Source organism: Clinocottus analis, unplaced genomic scaffold (assembly GCF_023055335.1).
Source record: "Clinocottus analis isolate CAN_PGR_092001 unplaced genomic scaffold, fCliAna1.0.p SCAF_26, whole genome shotgun sequence".
Taxonomy (NCBI): Eukaryota; Metazoa; Chordata; class Actinopteri; order Perciformes; family Cottidae; genus Clinocottus; species Clinocottus analis.
Genome location: NW_027175998.1, coordinates 4,531,468 through 4,550,285, shown reverse-complemented (window position 1 = coordinate 4,550,285; position 18,818 = coordinate 4,531,468). Strand labels below are relative to the sequence as shown.

General features: G+C 46.7%; 3 protein-coding genes across 6 annotated transcripts in view; 2 read left to right on the top strand and 1 right to left on the bottom strand.

Annotated features, from left to right (window-relative positions):
- Positions 1-769: 769 nt before the first annotated feature.
- suz12b (SUZ12 polycomb repressive complex 2 subunit b) lies at positions 770-9,238 on the top strand. 2 transcript variants are annotated; one of them, XM_068592099.1, is made up of 17 exons: positions 770-1,051; positions 1,295-1,439; positions 1,985-2,031; positions 2,133-2,197; positions 2,293-2,361; positions 2,519-2,568; positions 3,182-3,267; positions 3,355-3,574; positions 3,785-3,890; positions 3,988-4,093; positions 4,233-4,410; positions 5,096-5,181; positions 5,343-5,486; positions 5,953-6,110; positions 6,292-6,490; positions 6,864-6,937; positions 7,280-9,238. In XM_068592099.1, exons 1-17 carry the CDS (start codon positions 1,037-1,039, stop codon positions 7,599-7,601), a joined length of 2,070 nt encoding a protein of 689 aa, XP_068448200.1. In that variant the 5' UTR covers positions 770-1,036; the 3' UTR covers positions 7,602-9,238. The 2 variants fall into 2 exon arrangements, with proteins under 2 accessions (XP_068448200.1, XP_068448198.1); XM_068592097.1 differs by having other exon boundaries at positions 5,093-5,181.
- Positions 9,239-10,605: 1,367 nt separating this feature from the next.
- Positions 10,606-16,078, top strand: atad5b (ATPase family AAA domain containing 5b). 3 transcript variants are annotated; one of them, XM_068592191.1, is made up of 14 exons: positions 10,606-11,316; positions 11,420-11,770; positions 11,852-11,948; positions 12,045-12,127; positions 12,214-12,356; positions 12,725-12,896; positions 13,082-13,326; positions 13,427-13,520; positions 13,592-13,656; positions 13,749-13,905; positions 13,999-14,123; positions 14,197-14,828; positions 14,905-15,063; positions 15,888-16,078. In XM_068592191.1, the coding sequence occupies exons 1-14, from the start codon at positions 10,827-10,829 to the stop codon at positions 15,964-15,966; spliced, it is 2,892 nt and encodes a 963-aa protein (XP_068448292.1). In that variant the 5' UTR covers positions 10,606-10,826; the 3' UTR covers positions 15,967-16,078. The 3 variants fall into 3 exon arrangements, with proteins under 3 accessions (XP_068448292.1, XP_068448291.1, XP_068448290.1); XM_068592190.1 differs by having other exon boundaries at positions 11,420-11,948; positions 14,905-14,983; XM_068592189.1 differs by having other exon boundaries at positions 11,420-11,948.
- Positions 16,079-16,233: 155 nt separating this feature from the next.
- Positions 16,234-18,818, bottom strand: part of tefm (transcription elongation factor, mitochondrial) — a 2,917-nt gene continuing 332 nt past the window's right edge. Inside the window, exons 2-5 of the mRNA XM_068592192.1 lie at positions 17,636-18,120; positions 17,088-17,237; positions 16,751-16,929; positions 16,234-16,673 (exon numbers count right to left, since the gene is read on the bottom strand). Of these exons, the coding sequence (XP_068448293.1) occupies positions 16,409-16,673; positions 16,751-16,929; positions 17,088-17,237; positions 17,636-18,120 (1,079 nt within the window). The 3' untranslated portion in view covers positions 16,234-16,408. The remainder of the gene's footprint in view (positions 16,674-16,750; positions 16,930-17,087; positions 17,238-17,635; positions 18,121-18,818) is intronic.

Here is an 18,818-nt window from a genome sequence, read left to right as displayed (position 1 = left end):
CACGAAAAATATATGTGTCAAACATTTTAAACCCAATATCCAAAGTGTTGACGGGGGAATTATTATTTGAAACAGTTAATGTCTCATACAATTAAAAACATATATTTCGAAATTGTTATTGAATTTATAGAGAAATCAATAGGTTCTTAAACGAACCCTATAATGAATACATGATTTACTTTTCCCCCAAAATATAAATATTACGTTTTCAATCAGCATGCAGCATGTACTGTACTGATGATGTACGTACAGTGTAGTAATATATCCTGCTGTAAAGTTCCGTTTCGAAATGTATATGATGCCACTGTTATTTTTTTAAGTATTTAATGTAAATACAAATGATTTGAACTTAATAGCATACAATATTAGTACAACAAAGTGGGATCAAATTCGTGCTGTTACCCGAAATTTAAACGAATAATAACTTTCGGCTCTTGACAATGCGTTTTACATTTGGAATAACAATAATCTGTAATATTATATATAGCTGTATGAAAACAACATGGATACAACAACGTGCTTCCACAGAGATGATCTTCGTGTCATGCGTGATGCGGCCAACAGCAGACTAACAGATCTCATGTGACTGTAACAGCATGACAGAGCTTCAGCTGCAGCCTCGTCTTCATGAGGATTCTGATCAACTTGATTTCCCGCAAAATCGCGGATAGCAAGAGCGGGTTGTACGTCATTTCCGGAGGCCAGCAGCCAATCACAGCGCCGGATTCTCTGAGTCCGGCTCCTATTGGCTCACGACTGACTACTGCCCTGTTGTTCAGTACAAATTCAAGGAGTCCACACCGACATTAAATTACAGATAGATAATTAATAATTATGTACAAAAAAATACTCCCACCAGCTCAAACATCAAACGATATTCGTGTTCGTGAACTGTGAGTCTCAGGCGTAAGGGAGGTTCGTGTTCTAGTCCACCATGCTAGCATCGCTAGCTAACTAGCAGCGTCTCGTCGCCTCCTCTTCATCTTCATGACTCTCTGCTGTTGAGTCGGCTGAAGGAAGCGAGGCTAACTAATTAATGCCATCGGCCAGGGTGGGTTGCCTTCATTTAAGCCCTATGTTCACGACACGTCGACTTTAAGAGTATTTTAGTGAGTTATTCGTGGTCCGAGTAAACGAACCGGACACTGCGCCGACATACCGAACTAAACATGTTAGCATTGGGATTTTAGCCGAGCTAGCTAGCACGAGCGTTTGCCAACGGGCTAACGTGCTTTGACACCGTTCGTCCCGCAAGAACGCGCGTGGTAACGTGTACCGTTGTGTCCACGCGTAGACCTCCGGTCCTATTATGAGTGGGGCCAGTTGCAAAGCTAACGGGGCCGTGTACCCCGCCTCGTCGGCGGTGATGAACTCTGTGAAGAAGCCGAAGATGGAGCAGATCCAGGCCGACCATGAGCTCTTCCTGCAGGCCTTTGAAAGTGAGATTTTAAACACTCTTCTTTACTTTGGAATGCAACTTGTTTTTCCTCTCTTCGTTTTTCTAACACCAGAATGACTTCCCCACGCTGAAAGCTTCGAGTTCCCCGCTTAACTTTACTGGGGACTTTAGTTTTCAATAATGTCTTGTCGCTGACAGGCCTCCCTCGTTCATCTCGGCCTCCTTTTTATATTGATTGTTTTGAACCCAGACGGACCTCACGTCAACAGTGTGGACGTATCAGTCATCAGACTGCAAACGGATTCACTGTTTCATATATGTTCAATTATTTTCCCTGTTGGTGAGTGTTTGACCTGATCGGCCACCACCTGTTAACATCCCTTTATTTGGGGCGTATACATTGTTTTTTCTGACAGACAGCAGACTGATGGAGGGGAGACAATCAGACTCCTCCCTCCATTTTTTTTATTTTTTATTTTATACTTCTGCTTCTGTTTCAGATTTGAGTGGTTTCCTGGTTAAACATTGTAAATGTAACCTGAAAACATAGTAATGTGATAATGTCCACACCTTTTCTATTTCTAGAACCAACTCAGATATACAGATTCCTCCGCACAAGGAATTTAATTGCAGTAAGTGAATCACTGTCCTGGCATGTCTTTTTAAGTTAATGCATTGTATAGCTGGCTCACTAAAAATGAGTGTGATAAATTCCCTTTTCTTCCCTCTCCAGCCAATATTTTTGCACAGGACGCTCACCTTCATGTCTCACAGAAATGGCCGTTCAAATGCCAGAAGGTATGAACTCGGATGTGTTTTCAAATGATGTTTTTAATCACATTTCTTAAAGTCTACCACATTATTTATTTATGACTTGTAATCCTTCCTCCCAGGAAAACATTCAAAGTGGATGACATGTTGCAGACAGTCGAGAGGATGAAAGGAGAGCAGGATTCTCTAAGGTAACATTGGCCCACCTCTTATTTTACTGCTGGGTCGTTTTTGGGGTCTAAAACACCAATGAAACTGGTCATAAATTATGTCCATACATTCATATTAATAGTTGGAGCACTTGGTATTACCCAATTTCACCTGTGCATTTTTCTGTTGGTTCCTCAGTTTGTCATCACATCTACAGTTAACCTTCACTGGGTTCTTCCATAAGGATGGTAAGCAGATTTAACTCAAGTGCTTGTTTGTACCATATCAGTGCAAAGGGAAATGCTTACAAATGCATCCAAAACTTAGTCATACACTGGCTGCCATCAGGCCAATAACCTGTTATCAGGATAGGGACTAGAGGAACCTGGATATGCTACATGGAGTACTCTAATATAAACCTGGATATTGAGGCATGACATTAAGGCTCTCATCCAGGTTTTGGATCATTCTCTATCGGTGCACAACATGGGCGCTGACGTGGTCAGAGGTCAAGACACAAATGCATGCAGATGATCAGAAACCTGGATACTGTCCAAATTATGTGGACAGAATTCTCTTAAGATCAAAACTTAGAATGAAACTGGGACATTTGTACACATGTAAACACACCCATTGTCAGTATTGCTTACACACAAACACACTAATAATTATACTAGTGACATAAAAAGTGTTTCCCCTTAGTAACACAGACGATGTTTTGTATACCAATAGAGCATCAGCCTTACATGGAGATAACAACGGAAGTCATGTGTGGTTCAGTTTGATGTTATCGGGGATGAAGTTGTGGAACAAAAAATAGAATAAAGGATTGACACGCTTGTTTTTCTTCTTGCCAAACAGAAAAGCCATCTCAGAATTCAGAAAATGAACAAAGTTCAGTGTCCTTAGAGGTGCTACTTGTCAAAGTCTGCCATAAAAAACGCAAGGTAACGCAGCAAGTTGTTCAATCTTCCTTCCTCATGGTTGTGTTTGGTCAAATTTATGATTGGTTATATATATTTATTTTTTTTCAGGATGTCAGCTGCCCGGTAAAGCAAGTGCCTACAGGTAAAAAGCAGGTGCCTTTGAATCCTGACAGTAACCAAACCAAGCATGGATCCTACCCTTCCCTCCTGGTCTCCAGCAACGAGTTTGAGCCCAGCAACAGCCACACGGTCAAGTCCTACTCGCTCCTGTTCAGGGTGTCACGCACAGGGCGGAGGGACGTCAACGGAGAGGCCAACGAGAACATTGGTACATGATGTACTGTTTTTGCAGCACATGTTCAGCTTCCATTGGGCTGAATTATTTAACAGTTCATTTGTGATTAGAGCAGACTGAGGAGGCTATGATCGCTCAAAAGTGGCTACAGCTAGCCAGTCTTCACTTGAGCACTGTCATTTGAATAAAACATGATTCAATATGAAGTTTCTCACTACTTTGTGTATCTGTTTTTATGCAAAGATGTAATAGACACTCCGAGTAGAAAGAAGAGAAGTTCATCCCACAGAGAGGAGGGAGAGACAACAGAGACCTTTGTCGCACAGATGACTGTCTTTGACAAGAATAGGTAAGGTTTCCATTACAAGTTTTAAGATCGCTTTTCTTTTTTGCTGTTTCTTTGACCGTACCTGTGAAAGTCACGGCTCTTGATCGGCTCTGTGCAGGAGATTGCAGCTGCTGGACGGGGAGTACGAGGTGTCGATGCAGGGGATGGAGGACAGCCCCGTCAGCAAGAAGCGAGCTACATGGGAAACCATTCTGGATGGAAAGGTACATGTTTGCCTGCATGAAGTGTGCGAGTGTCGTCTCCTCTTTGGCTGCATCCGGACGCTGCTTTGGACTCTTCCGTATCTTTAGGATGTGTTGTCCACTTCGTCACTGATCGTTGCTCCGTATGACTGTCCCACAGAGACTGCCACCATTTGAGACCTTTTCTCAGGGACCCACATTGCAGTTCATGCTGCGTTGGACAGGCGACGCCAGCGGGAAGTCCACTGCCCCCGTGGCTAAACCCCTCGCCACGCGCAACTCCGACAGCTCCAGCCCCATGGAGACCAGAACCAGCAACCACCGAGCTGCCCTCATGGGTGAGCTTTAAAACACCACCGACGGCTTTACCGTTAATTTATTTTTAAAAAAAGACCAGACTGAATGAGAAATGTGCTGTGACGTGGGGAATTTCATCCAATTGTTGTGTGTGGAAACATCTTCTGCTTGATGACGGGTCGGAGGGCTGTGAATGTTCTGCTCGAATTAAAAGTGCCGTGCAAGTCTTAATAAATGACACTAGAACACTTAACCGCAGTTGTTGATCTAATTTCATGGCGGATTTTCTGAGTGAAGCTGAATGGGTCATATTGTTGTGGTATGACCGTTTTTTTATAACTGAATCTGGCAAAAAGTCAGACTGAGTCATTACCTAACGTCTTTGGTTTGGGCACAGTGTTTTAAACCTAATTAATGAAGACATTTATAGTTTGTGTGTCTGCAGGTTTGCTTACTGTAAGTGAGAAGCGGGGTCAAGAGCCTCGGCTCTCATGATGCTTTGATGATTAATCAAGCAACAGATAAACATTGAAATCAACTAAAACGTGTTTTTTAAATCCATCGTTGATGCAGCATCCGTAAAAACATTAAATCCTGCTCCTTCCCTTTCCTGTTTGAATGCCAAAAGGCCGTTCTGGCCAAATGGTTCAAATTCCACGTTGAATGCACCAAATCAACGCGGTGATCCTCCCATAAATAACCATCTCCGTCTGTTCCCGTCAGCAGTGAAAGAGTCGGTGAGCACAGACGTTCAGACGAGGAAGGAGCACGTCCTGTGTGAGCCGCGGCAGAAGCTACGTATATTTTATCAGGTACGTCGCACAGCTTGGACGCTGAAATGCAAAACGTCTTAAAACATGTTTGGAATGACTGTCACATTTCTAGACCGTAGAAAGAACAATGTTGCCACGTCTGCTGGAGGTTTGGCCCTTTCTGGTTTACCTTGTAACTAACGAGATGTGTCCGTGTTCAGTTCTTGTACAACAATAACACGCGGCAGCAAACAGAGGCAAGAGATGACCTTCACTGTCCCTGGTGTACCCTGAATTGCAGCAAACTCTACAGCCTGCTCAAACACCTCAAACTCTCCCACTCCCGCTTCATCTTCAACTACGTGGTAAGGAACTGGCTGTCGGGCTTAAAGTCTATTTTAAAATGGTGCGTGTGTGAGATTTTCCTTCTGTTTTTTTGGAGAGAAAAATGAATTAGAATGGTTCTTGGATTAAATAACGTCTCATTTAAAAAGAAAAATCTGTACTGCACATGTCCAACTCTCAACAGAGATAAGAACGAAGCAAAATGGATCGTTAGTTTTCAGAGGCGGTGACAGAAGTAGCTGACGCCTGAGTGCTTGTGTTGAGAGCTGCTCATGTGCAGGATGTACGACTTGTCGAGCGGCTGACCCGTTTGTGGAGAACTCTTGTTTTTGTTTCTGAACAGGCACTCCCCTTTTTTTTTTTTTTGTCGTTGAGTAATCACACTTCTAACGTTGGCATTCACTGCAGCGATCCCCTTAATCTCAATAAGCGTCTGGCTAATTTCCTGTAGGATTTCACTGATGTGTCTTTATTGTTAATGTGCAGCCTCACCCCAAAGGAGCGAGGATAGACGTGTCCATCAATGAGTGCTATGACGGATCGTACGTTGGCAACCCTCAGGACATCCACAGCCAACCCGGTTTTGCTTTCAGCCGCAACGGCCCAGTTAAGAGGACCGCTGTCACTCACATACTGGTTTGCAGGTAAACTTGAACCCTGTTTAAAAAAGCAGTGTTTGCACCGACGATAATTAACTTGTTTGAATGAAGTTCAGGGAACTGGGTTAAAACCATTTTAGGACAGGTGATGGAAGCATCAGTACATGAGAACAGGAAAAGTGTGAAATTCCAGCGTCCGTGTGCACGTGCGCCCCCTTTCCTCCAGGCCCAAGAGGACTAAACCGAGTCTGTCAGAGTTCCTGGAGTCCGAGGACGGAGAGTTGGAGCAGCAGAGGACGTACGTCAGCGGACACAACCGCCTCTACTTCCACAGCGACAGCTGCATGCCGCTGCGGCCGCAGGAGATGGAGGAGGACAGCGAGGACGAGAGAGACCCCGAGTGGCTCCGAGAGAAGACGGCCACGGTGAGAAGCCATCGTCGCACCACTCGCACCCTTTCCTGGTCAATTCCTCGAGTTTCTTCCTCACTTACTGAGGCGATTGTAGAAAATCACCCTCCTTTCTTAATGTAAAGAGTTTGAGTTTGAGGAGGACAATAGCAGAGTCTACTTTACATCCCGTCTGGTAGTTTCATTGGTTTGACATTAGTCAACTTGTAAAACTTACATAAAACACTATGCGCTCACTGTACTTTGTGATATTTTATATTTATAGGAAGAACTTAGTACTGACCTTGACTGAGGTCGGCGGCGGCCCCTCTTCAGGGTTGGAATACTGCGTTACCATAGTTGTATCCTAATTTTTTGTGTCTTTTTACTTCTTTTTTTTTACATTTAGCAACTGGATGAGTTCACCGACGTCAATGAGGGAGAGAAGGAAGTGATGAAGCTGTGGAACCTTCATGTCATGAAGTACGGGTACGTGGGAAGTGGTAGACATCGCTCCATCAACAGAGAAGTAGTCCTGATGCAGAGATTAAAGCAGTGGCGTGTCTGTGTCTATGTACGCAGCTTTCATTTGGACGGGGAAACTTTGCAAAACTCTGAAGGGGCTTTGATTTTTGGATTGGAAAAAAAACAAACCAAAGCACTTAGACGTCCACTTGCGATCTCGATACGTGTGATGGAGCGCTGTCTAGCCACCCATGCAGCAGTTGTTCTGTCTTGTAGTCCCAGCTGCACTCTTGCCCATCCGCCTATTTAACCTCTAGAAACTAAGCCCCTCTGTACTCCCCCACCCCCCCCGTGTTGCAGTTTCATTGCAGACAACCAGATGAATCAGGCCATCATGCTCTTCGCGGAGAACACCGGCGCTCACATCGTCCGCCGCAACCTCTGCCGCAACTTCCTCCTGCATCTCGTCAGCATGCACGACTTCAACCTGGTGACCACCGCCACCATCGACCGCGCCATGGCCCGCCTGCGGCAGATCAAGGAGGAGCTCCCGGACGTCGAGGAGGAGGATCAGCAGCAGCAGGGCCAGGCGCTGGCTTCAGCGGGCGCCTGCAACGGCAACGCCATCACCTCCACCGGGGGGAAACAGGGCAAGAGGACAAAAAGCTCACTAGCTGACTGACGGACGGACTGACGGAACAACGATTGCTGTGTTTTTCTTTTTCTTTTCTTTTTCTTCTTCAAATGAACATTAACAACCCTTTGGTGCTTAGATAGGAGCGAGAACCGGAGGCTCTGACCCGAACCCGACTAGTACACAAGGTAAACAAGTTTTCTGAACTTGAGAACTGAACCAAATATGAACAATATGAAAGTGAAACACCGACATCCACACAAAGCAGGAATTTGAGGGCTGGCTGTAAGTCGAACCTACTTAATACGCATTCTGTAGGAGCCGCTGAAGTGTCTGTCTTTGGGCGAGAGCCTGAACAAACAAGAGTCCTCCGACGTTTCGGTTTGTCCATGTCGGAGACGACTGCCTCAAGACTCCAGTTAACATGTACTGGTAATGTCACTCCTGATTATTTGTACACGTACGCGATAATCTTGACGAGATCTTATCCTTTTAGCTGATTATGTTTAGCACTTGGGTGTGTTTGTATTTAGAAAGCTTTTCTTTGTAATAATCATGCTGCGCCAAATGTTAAATGCAGCGTCTCTGCTGGCGTCAGTGGGGAAACTTTAGTGGGTTTGATGTCACTGTTGTGAATGACACTTGACTGGTCAGACAGTCACAGACAGTCGATGTCTAGAGTATATAAAGCTTGTGTTAGGACCCCCAACGTGGATTGTGGGTTTTGCTGGTAGGTTGCCAGGACAATAGTGATATACTGTCAGCCTTGGATCTCGAAACAAGAGAATACATTTTGATTTTGGGTCCATGCTATAAAAGAAAACATTAAAAAAATGTTTTTTTTTAAAAAAAACACCCTTCTCCATCACCCCTAAGCCTTTTGGCCTGCATTGATAAAATCTCAAGGAAAGCCAGGGAATTCAACTCTTTCGGACTACTGTATTCCCGAGGCGACCAGCAGCACATCGCCCCCGTGCCCAGTGCACCGCCTGAAGGCTTCTGCTCACTTTGAGGGTCGACCATGTTTGCAATCCCGATGCGTTTTATGTGTTTTTCTCCAACGTGGATTTAGAGTATCGGAAGATATCGACCGAATTTTTGTTAACGTGTAATCGCATCAAACGTTGAGCCGCGCCCCGTTGTGAGTTCAATAACTACCAGATTGCCGCTCTTCTCTCAAAGCAATACGCCGGTTCATTCCATGGTTGGCTGTCAGGTCTGTCCTGTTCGGTGCAGTTTATGCCAAAGGCTAAGATTTCCCCCAGTCTCTTAGTTCTGTATATTATTTAGCATCTTTTATTTTGTTCATTCCATCACAATTTTTTTTTTTAAGTTTAAGAAAAAAAATAACTGCAGTAGTTGATGTTTTGTAGTTACATCCTGTGAACAACCAAATTTACAATCGTTGTCCTTCCTCCACTATTTGTTGAAGGTTTCTGTATTCATCTGAGGAAAAGGGGAAACATATTCACCATTATTATCAAAACACCCTGTTTGAAAATTGTTCACTGTACATGCTGGCTAGGGGACTTTTATATTTAAAGAAATAAAAAAAAATGTGCCCTTATGTTGGCTGTAATGTTGTAGACATTTTGGACTCGTGCATCATTACACTCCTTCATGGCTCTGCCGAGCAGTTCCACTTGTCTGAGTAAAACATTCTCATACATTTTAAATGAACAATTCATGCCCATACATATGAAATAAGTATTTCACATGCAGAATTAAATATTAGATTTGTTATGTTTTTGTTTGACAAAGATCCACACTAGTGAAACTGTTGCTTTTCTTAACTTGAAAGTCACTTACTTGGGCTGTTTTTATAAATTTCAACTGTTAAAGTAAAAAATGAACAGTCAAGTTGACGTCAACACAGAATGTATTTAATCAAAAAAAAGATTAACGTCATTGTACTGAGGTTCAGCCTGAATGAGCATTCAAAATCAGACCTGTTTATATAACGAATGTTAACACAAGGCAACACTGAATATTTCATATGTTGCAAGAGAGAAACATAAAGGAGTAAGCCGAGTGCAGACCTTGCAAATGTCCCAAATGCATCAAGTGTCTTCAGAAAAGAATTCTGCAGCCTGACCTAAAGAGAAGAACTGCTCCATACTCGTCTGTCTAGATTAAATCTGTCGTTCCCCAAAAGTGTCAGGAAAGCGTTTTTCTGTCTCAGTTAGTGTTATGATTACATAACTGGGGTTGTCTATCAAAGGTACCTCTGCTATCCCCTTCATTAAAGCCTGTGACCAGTAAAAAAAAAAAAAAAAAGTCTTCCATCTTCCACCAGTGTGCCTGTGACGACCAGAATGAGGTGAGTCACAATGTAAAAGCTGATGCTGGTCAAGATGGTAGTGAACGCTTCAGACCACACATTTCTATGTCCCTGCGCTTCAAGCTGTGGATCCTCGTTCCATCTTCAGTGTGAGAGAACATGTCAACTTGGCCTTAGCTGGGTCTCAATGTGTCTTGATAAAGAGCATTTTTGAATGTGAGGAGCTGTTTTCCACAGAACAAAACCATAACAATAAATTATACTGTATTTTTGCTTTTTCTTTTCTACATTTTTCACCTTGTTTTGTGCAGTACCGTGCCTGTATTTCATATAAAATGTCCTTTAATGTTTATTAACACAAGTAAATTCCTGGGAAGTAAACTGGCAAACCACATGAGGTTGATTTTGAAAACCAGCTAAATGCGCATGCGCACGCGAAAGCTTGTGACAACAGCAGAACTACCACTCTGCACTTTATTGGGGACGTGTTGAACCGGAGTCATGATTGTAGATGAAAATACGTCCTCCGTAACCATTAACGTTATTTTTTTATAATATCGTCAGCTTTTAGCCAGAACTTCTCGGCTTGTTTGGCGTGTTAGCTTGAAAGGCTTCGTCATCTGAATCAGTTCGTTTCACTGGACGGGAGCCTCCGTGTGATTTGTCTGTACATATACGATCTTTGGCTCCACCCAACCTGTTAGCCGCACGTTTTACGTCATTTCAAAGCAGTTTTTGATTCAACACAATTTGTTATATGTGTTGCTTCAATGGACCTAGCCAAAACATACGTAGTGAGCTAACGGCTAACGGCTATCTCGGTCAGTGTTAAAGACAAATTGACACTTTTGCCTTTTTTTTTTAGCGTCGCACAAAATGACGTAACCGGCGCGTCATGCGTGAGCGACAGCGAAGCGCCAAAGACAAAAGTCTTTGAAAGTGGAGTTTCTTTGCAATGCAAAACAAACTGAAACGGAGCAAGACATGTAAAGATGTTTCACCCCCCGCGCGCCGCCGAGCCGGTGGTGACGCGCAGAGGAGACGCGGCCTCGCGGGCAGCGACAGACGCGCGCGTTCCCGCTGCGGCCACCTCAGCCAGAAAAGCCGCACCGCCTCAGGTGCGCGGAGAGACCCTCTGTGCAAAAGACGTGAAAATCGCGCCAATCTTCTTGCGTAAAACACAGCACGGCGAAAGCAAACGGAGCGGCGACGGGAGGCCGGGTCGGCCCGCGGAGAAGCTGCGGGAACCGGCGCGCCCTCCCCAGACGGAGGGCGTGCAGCGGGTGAAAGGTCAGCGGTGTTTATCAACAGTGTGTCGGCCGACGGAGAGCAGGGGGTCCTGGGGAGGACGGCTGTCGCCCTCCGCCCTGCGCGGCTGTCTGGACGACATCCGGACGTCCAACCCGGCGTTTCCTGTCACAACGGTGTTCAGCTCTCTGCGGGAGAGAGCGCGAGGAAGGCCGCAGGACGTGGGACCCGCAGGTGAGGACTTAATTTTTTGCAGCAGTTATTATCAGGAATTTGCTTTTCATTTCATTCAACTGAACCTGTGCTGCCACTGACTGTCTGTCTTTTCCCCTGAAAGCAATAAGCTCCCCACAGAACCCCTTCCAAGAGAAGAGGAAACGAGGGAACGACAGCTCTGACAGGGGGCCCAAACGTCTGAGGTCGAGTCTCGCTGCAGAGGAAACCTTCAACAGGGCTCCATGTCTGGTGCCAGCGGTCCAGGAAGGTCCCCTCGTGACGGTCCAGCAGCAGCAGCAGCAGCAGCATCAACATCAGCATCATCAGCTGCCCGGGAGTAACAAGCTGAGTCGCACTCGCAGACTGAGAGAGCAAAGTGGGAGCCCAGCAGGCCCGGAGCCGCTCTCTGGGTCGATCCATCTCACAGAATCTCGCGGCCAGTCGGCCAAAACCTCCGGCATCCCCCAAAGAGGTGAACTCGTGATGTGTTGTTTGTTCGTTGACATGTTTTGGGCCCTTTTAGAGAGCAGGAAATTCACTCTCTTTTGTCCAGATCCCAGTTTGGAGGACGTCCTCTGGACGGACAAATACAGCCCTCGGAGTTCACGCGAGGTCATCGGCAACTCGGCCCCTGTGAAGAAGCTGCAAACGTCGGTTCAGTGTAATAAAGCGCCCTCATCCTGGTCGCGGGTACATATTGGCCTTGAGGATAATCTATTGTTTTTGTTTTTCTCAATGGAATTCAGCTGGTTGAAGAAATGGAAACTAAGAGCCGACCGTGACGAGAGGAGACAAATGGACGAGAGGAGACGAGAAGGAAACAGCAACAGTATGTTTGGAGTTACATTCATAATGTGGACGTCATGACTCCGGGCTTCATGGATTTTCTTCCCCCTCGATTCCCGTCCCGTGCAGACTCGTGGGACTGTGGAGACTTCCAGGGTGAGGCCGGGCCGGAGGAGGAGCCGCCGCCGGGCAGCACCGTGCTGATCACGGGCCCTCCCGGCGTGGGCAAGACCGCCTCCGTGTATGCCTGCGCTCAGGAGCTGGGCTTCAAGGTTTGGTGACTCACACTGGAGCGATATCTTTGTACCCAGGCTGCCAATCTTAATGCTTATTTGTTTTTTATATCTTGTGATACACGTCTCTGTTGCTCACTGGAATTGTGTCCATTGACTTGGAGAAGATGGAGAATCTGAAATGCATCGTGTGGCCATTTGGCAAAACTCAAAGAGTCCATTTTTGGTATCGATGGTCGTAATGAAGCACTGGGCAAATGTTAATATTTTGTGGCCCTTTTTATACAAGAGGACCAAATCATTGGCTTTAGAGGATTCTAGGTTGGTAACAGTAAAGAATAATTCAGACACCACACTTAAATAAGAGCAATTTTCTTCCATTTTTCTTTTCCTGTCGAATGGAAAAGGTCTTTGAGGTGAACTGCTCCTCGCAGCGCAGCGGCCGCCATGTTCTGTCCCAGCTGAAGGAGGCGACCCAGTCCCACCTGGTGGAGACGTCGGGGAAGGACCCGCTGAAGCCAACATACTTCAACAACTACGCCATCAACGGCTGCACCGCGAGATCTGAGACTCTACCTGGTACGACACTGATGATGATGATGATGATGTGGAGCTCATTGAAATCTAAATAATCATAAAGAAAAAATCTCTTTCAACAGAGTTTTGTAGAAAAGGTTGATTTTAGCCTAAAAAGCCGATGGCGTACATCTGTGGATGTAATGGAGGCCTCGTTCTTCAGGCATTTGCGTTCTTTGTTTCAACAGGCAAAGCGGCGCGTCCCAAAAATGTCACCTCGACCTCCAAAAGCCGAGCGGGACAGAAGTCCGGCCCCTCGCGTCGCGGAGGGAAACCCTGTCCGGCCGCGGTCACGCTGGCCAACTACTTCAGGGTGAAGGCCAGAGCGGATCACGTTCACGCCGGCGGTCCGGCGGCGCCCGACGGCTCGGGCTCGGACCCGACGGTGGCAAAGAACAGAAAGACGGCCACGTCGCTCATTCTGTTTGAAGAGGTAAACCGGCCGGCGGCCGCCACACTGCAGGACGTATCGTTCAATGGATGAGCGACCACACACACACACACATTTGGTCTGCTTTGACACCTCCCCACAGGTTGATGTCATATTTGACGACGACGTCGGTTTCCTCGCAGCCGTCAAGACTTTCATGGCGACCGCCAAGAGGCCGGTGGTCTTGACCACCAGTGGTGAGTGCAACGCCGCGTCGTTCTTTTAGAGGTGAAGTGGAGTTGCGGATGAAAACGACTGTCTTCCTCAGATCCTTCCTTCAGAGAGAGATTCAACTGCAGCGTGGAGGAGATCGTTTTCAAAACCCCGTCGGTGGTGAGTCCGAGCTGCTCGGTGTCCACACACACACACACACATGCAGACTCATGAGAGCGAATGGGAGCGAGGGGTTTTGTTTTGCCACCAAGGTGGACGTCTGCAGCTACCTGCAGCTGGTGGGTTTGGCTGAGGACGTGCGACTGGAGTCGGACGACGTGAGCAGCCTCCTCCGGCTCACCGGGGGCGACGCCCGGCGCTGCCTGCTGCAGCTGCAGCTCTGGGTGAGCGGCGGCGCGGGGCAAGTCTGTAAGTTGCTCTGATTTAAATAAACATGGCTTTCGCCCCCCCCCCTCCCCCCAAAAAACGACGACAACAACAAATTATTCTCCACTCAACTAGACTCTGGTGATCCTGGAAGAGGAGACGATGAAGACTCCCAGCAGCCTCGTTGGGACGCTGGCTGCACTGCCAGCATGCTGGGTCTGCACCATATGACCCGACACCAACTGTCAAACCTACTAAAGGTAAGTATTAATGAGACATATCTATACATAAATGATAATAAAGCATAATTTGCATATACTTTGAATTCTCCAGCGTCCGGTCTGGTCAGAAATGGACATGAAGGAGCTCCTGGCGCTCCTGGCCGAGAGCTGGAGAGGAGGCGTTCCTCTCCTGTACGCCAACCTGGAGCTTCTTCTGCCCACCGCTGGCGCCGAGGGGACTCGTCCCGCACCCTCCGACGGCGACCCTCGCACCAGCAGGTCTGTTAAGAAGGCGTCTAGACTCGGCAGAAGGAAACGGATCCCAGCAACGCGCGACGCCGCATCGTCCGGCGGTTTGGATGCCCTGGCGGACTTCTTTGACCTCGTGTCGTACCTCGATTCCACGACGCCGGCCGCCGCCGCCGCGGCGTCGCTCATCTCGGGCCCGTGCCGACCCGAGGCGTTTGTCTGGACGGGAGCTGAGATTAAGGACGGCTTGTTGGATGAGATGCGCGACGAGGAGGAGGAGGAAGAGGAGGAGGTGGGCAGGACTTTGAGCCTGGAGAGGCTGTTGGATATTCAGGCAGCCGTGGAGGGACTGGCGGGTCACCGGTGCTGCCGGCGGATGTCTGAAGCTCAAAAATACAGACTAGAGCTGGGAGACGCACAGCGGGGAGCCGAGGGGCTGACTTCACCCCAAAGACGAAGCCTCACCTTTAGCGCTCATCCACCGTGCTCGCCAAGGTGAGTCTACTCTCCATCTCAGATCATTTATCCTCAGACATTTGACTGATGGTGTCTCACTCCCTTCCCCCTCCAGTGTGTCCAGAAGGAGGTACGAGCTGAGCAGGGCGATCCTCGGCCGTTCGCCCTTCAGCCTGCTGGGGAACAGACGAGCGGTCAGTGTCGACTACATGCCGGTCCTCCGCCACATGTGTCGCTTGCAGAGAGCTCAGGATCAGAAAGAGGAGCCGGTCAGGTGGGGCCACACCTGACTTTCTCTGTTTATCCTTTTTAAAATGTTTATATTTCTTTTATTAATCCCACAGTGGGGAAATTATTCTCTGCATTTTACCCATCTTTAGTAATTAAGGAGCTTTGGGGGTTCAGTGTCTTGCTCAAGGACACTTCCACACGCAAACTACGGGGAGGAAACAGGGATCGAACCAGCGACCCCGTGGTTTCAGTTTCAGGACGACGCCCCATGAAGTACATGAGAACGTCAGAGTACAAAAGTACACTGACATGAAATACCTGTACTTCATGGAAATATTTACGTTACACCGATTTGACGTTTTACCAAAACTTTTGTTCTGTTGCGTCTCAAACAGATCTCAGCTCAACATTGAGCATGAAGTGAGAGCGGCCGTATGTCTACAACCGTTTTATAAAGACTTGTAGAGGAAAGCAGCTCGTTGCAGCCATAAACACTGAAACAACTTTGTTTTTTGCACAGGTTGCTTATAATCTTGAAAAGATATTCAATGCAAAACAGGTTGATTGCAGCTAGAATGAGCTTTTTGTTTTGGCTAAATATTAGTCATTTTGCACAGATCAAACTTTATTTGCATTGTTCTAACGAAGTGATTAGACATTTTATTTGTTTTTGTCGGAGCAATCTGGTTTACTTGAAAATTATTGCGATTTTCTTTGTTCTATTATACGGTGAAACACACCGCTGCCGTACGAAATCACTTTTTTTTTAGATCCAACTAATTAACTTAAGTTTTCCAACTGATTAATTGTGGGATAAATTGTTAGTACATCAAAATAATAAGATTCAAATGATTTGTCGCCCCACAGGAGTCTGAAGTGCCTCAGCGTCACCCAGCTGGGCCTCTCAAAGTCAACGGTTCAACTCCTGGTCCAGGATTTATCCTGAAGAACCTCATGTGCTACTTCACCGTACTCCAGTGTTGATTTGTGTGCATTTATTTAACCAGCGTTCTGTCTCCAGCTAAGTGCTGTCAAATGAATTGAATGCAGTTGAGAAATCTGTGTTTTTTATATATATTTTTTTACATGTATTTTATTATGAAAAGTAAAATAAAACATTTTTGTAAATGATTCTGGTCTCTTTTTTTTAAATTTTTTTTTAAAGAATGTAAAGTACTTTGTTGGTGTACTGAGGTCACAGAGTGAAACAGACCGTGGCAAGATGGCAGACAGCCTTTACTTTCTACAAGTGTCCAAATAAAACTTGTAACAGAATATGATAGAATTTAAAATGTGCCACAAATCGCCACCAAATCTGTTCCAAGGTCGGGTTCAGGTCCAAAAGGGGCTCGGAGCGCTTTAGGGACCGATCCACGCGGCCGCGGCGGCTAACTGGAAGATTCACTGAGGAGCTCGTAAAACGCCACGGCCTGGAGCAGAGCGTCGCAGAGCTCCTCGCCGTCTCTCCTGCTGCGCATCTGGAACGAGTTCCTGTGCCTCAAGAGCAGCGCGGCGGGGAAGTTGACCCTGGGGATCTTCTGCGTCACCGACTCGGTCATCAGCTGTCGCAGTGTCGGAGCGCCGCTGGTCCGCGACTCGCCCACCATGAGTCCGAAGTGACGGCCCACAGAGCCGCGCATCATGTTCAAGACTCTGGGAAGGAGAAGGAAAAAAGTGGGTGTGTTTGTACAGTATTTAGGTTCCTTTCATATTTGAAGAGTCATTCCCACCTTGGAGGACCGTTGGACTCGGCCGGTGAGCTTCTGGGCTCCAGCAGAGCGAACAGCATGGCCTCCACAGCCCTCATGTGGGCCATGATGGGGAACAGAGCCGTGTTCTGGACCGAGATGGCGCATTTCTCGATGATGTAGAAGTCGGCTGACGGGAGCAACGCCACCGCCGCAGAAACCTCACGGGAGAGAAGAGAAATGACACATTGTGCGGTTGTTTATGGGCTCATTTCTTTTTGAGGTCCACGATGTTAACGTTCAAACAAATGAGCAGGTTTCTCCGTGAAATCCAATTCAACTATTGGCTGATAATTTAAGATGAATTGTCTATACTCACATCGTTCAAGTAGGCAGACGCCATGTATGTTCCGTTCAGAAAATTGGGACATTCCTGCGTTTGCCAATCCAGCACCGTCATCCCGCGGTCCACTTGAGCCCAGGCAATTTTATTAGTCCCACATACTAGTGACACAATATTACTGGCCTCCTGAGGAAACAAATACAGAATCACGACAGGCGGCCGAAGCAAATTAACGACGACAACCGAACAGACAAACGCTGGATCAGATTGCCCAACACGCGACATGTCAAAAGTCAGTTTCTCCAGCGTGCGACAAACCGCTACACAAAATCTTTAGTGGTTCATGGAGAGCTTTAACCCTCAGGCCATTAGTTGAGTGAGCTTGGCAAAAAAAAAAAGCAAAGTGGTGTGTAGAGTTTAAAGGCATGGTTGTTTGCCAAGTAAGGAGGGTAATGCAGTCAATCAATCCATTGTGGGAATTACAGGAGTTAGAACTTAAACATACGAGGGACTACAAGTCTCTGCTTTGACCCCACTTTAAAACCCATGTTTGAAACTCTGGCCCCACCGGACGAGAAGCTCACCTCCAGCCAGGTCCTGTCCACTTCCGGTCTGATGAACTTGGCCAACTGGATCCTCACTTTCCTCTCCTTCTTCACCGGGTTGAGAATAGAGTTGAACACCGTGACGGCACTCTTGTGCTTCAGCAGCGGCACGTTCACCACGCTCTCCAGGGTCCTGAAGGGCCCGTTTTTAGTCCTGTACTCCACCAGGTTCAGCGACTTGCGGCCCCTGAGGAGCTTCACGCACGCCAGCTCCGACAGCGTGCCGGTGTTGAGCAGCTGGAGGATGGCGACCCGCTGCTCGGAGGTGTAGCAGGCGTCCAGGGACCGGTCGTCGTCCTCGCAGGGCTCCGTCATGGAGGACAGGGTGGCGTTCAGGGTCTCGAAGCCCGCCACGGGGACCCGGCTCCGCCAGCAGCACGTGCACTGCAGGTACCGCAGCTCCAGCTCGGGGAGGCAGCCGGGCCGAGGCCGGCGGAACAGGCCGGGCTGTCCGGCATGCTGACCTGAAACACCGGGGACCTGGTCAAGTCAGCCCGGTCAGGTGGAACAAAACCACAACTCGTGCAAAGGTCCCACGCGACAGTTAACTTACATGCGAGTTGTCTCAGTCAATCATTACATACAACACAATAAGTAAAGTCACAATATAATATAATATACAAAGACGGACTGAAAAGGTATAGGCAGAGAAGCATAAGTATATATATATAGAGAAGTATATATATATATCCTTATTAAAATCAATTAAATCATATATCCTGCACGGTGGAGCCAGTAAGGTATGACATCATCACAACGATGACCCGATACGATACGTATCGCGATACACGGGTCACGATACGATATATGTATCGTGATATATTGCTATAATATGCAATACGATGCATACTGCCATATATTACAATAATCCATAATAAAGGATAGGTGTGTATATATATACCTATCCTTATTAAAATCAATTAAATCATATATACATATATGATTTAACTGATTTTAATGAGGATAGGAATATATATATATATATATATATATATATATATATATATATATATATATATATATCTGTGTGTGTGTGTGTGTGTGTGTGTGTGTGTGTGTGTGTATTCAATTCCCATTTCTAAGCCTCTAACATATTTTAGCCTCTAAACAATCCTTTTTGAAAAACAAAAAGACTTGACCATTCTTACATGTACGTTAGCGT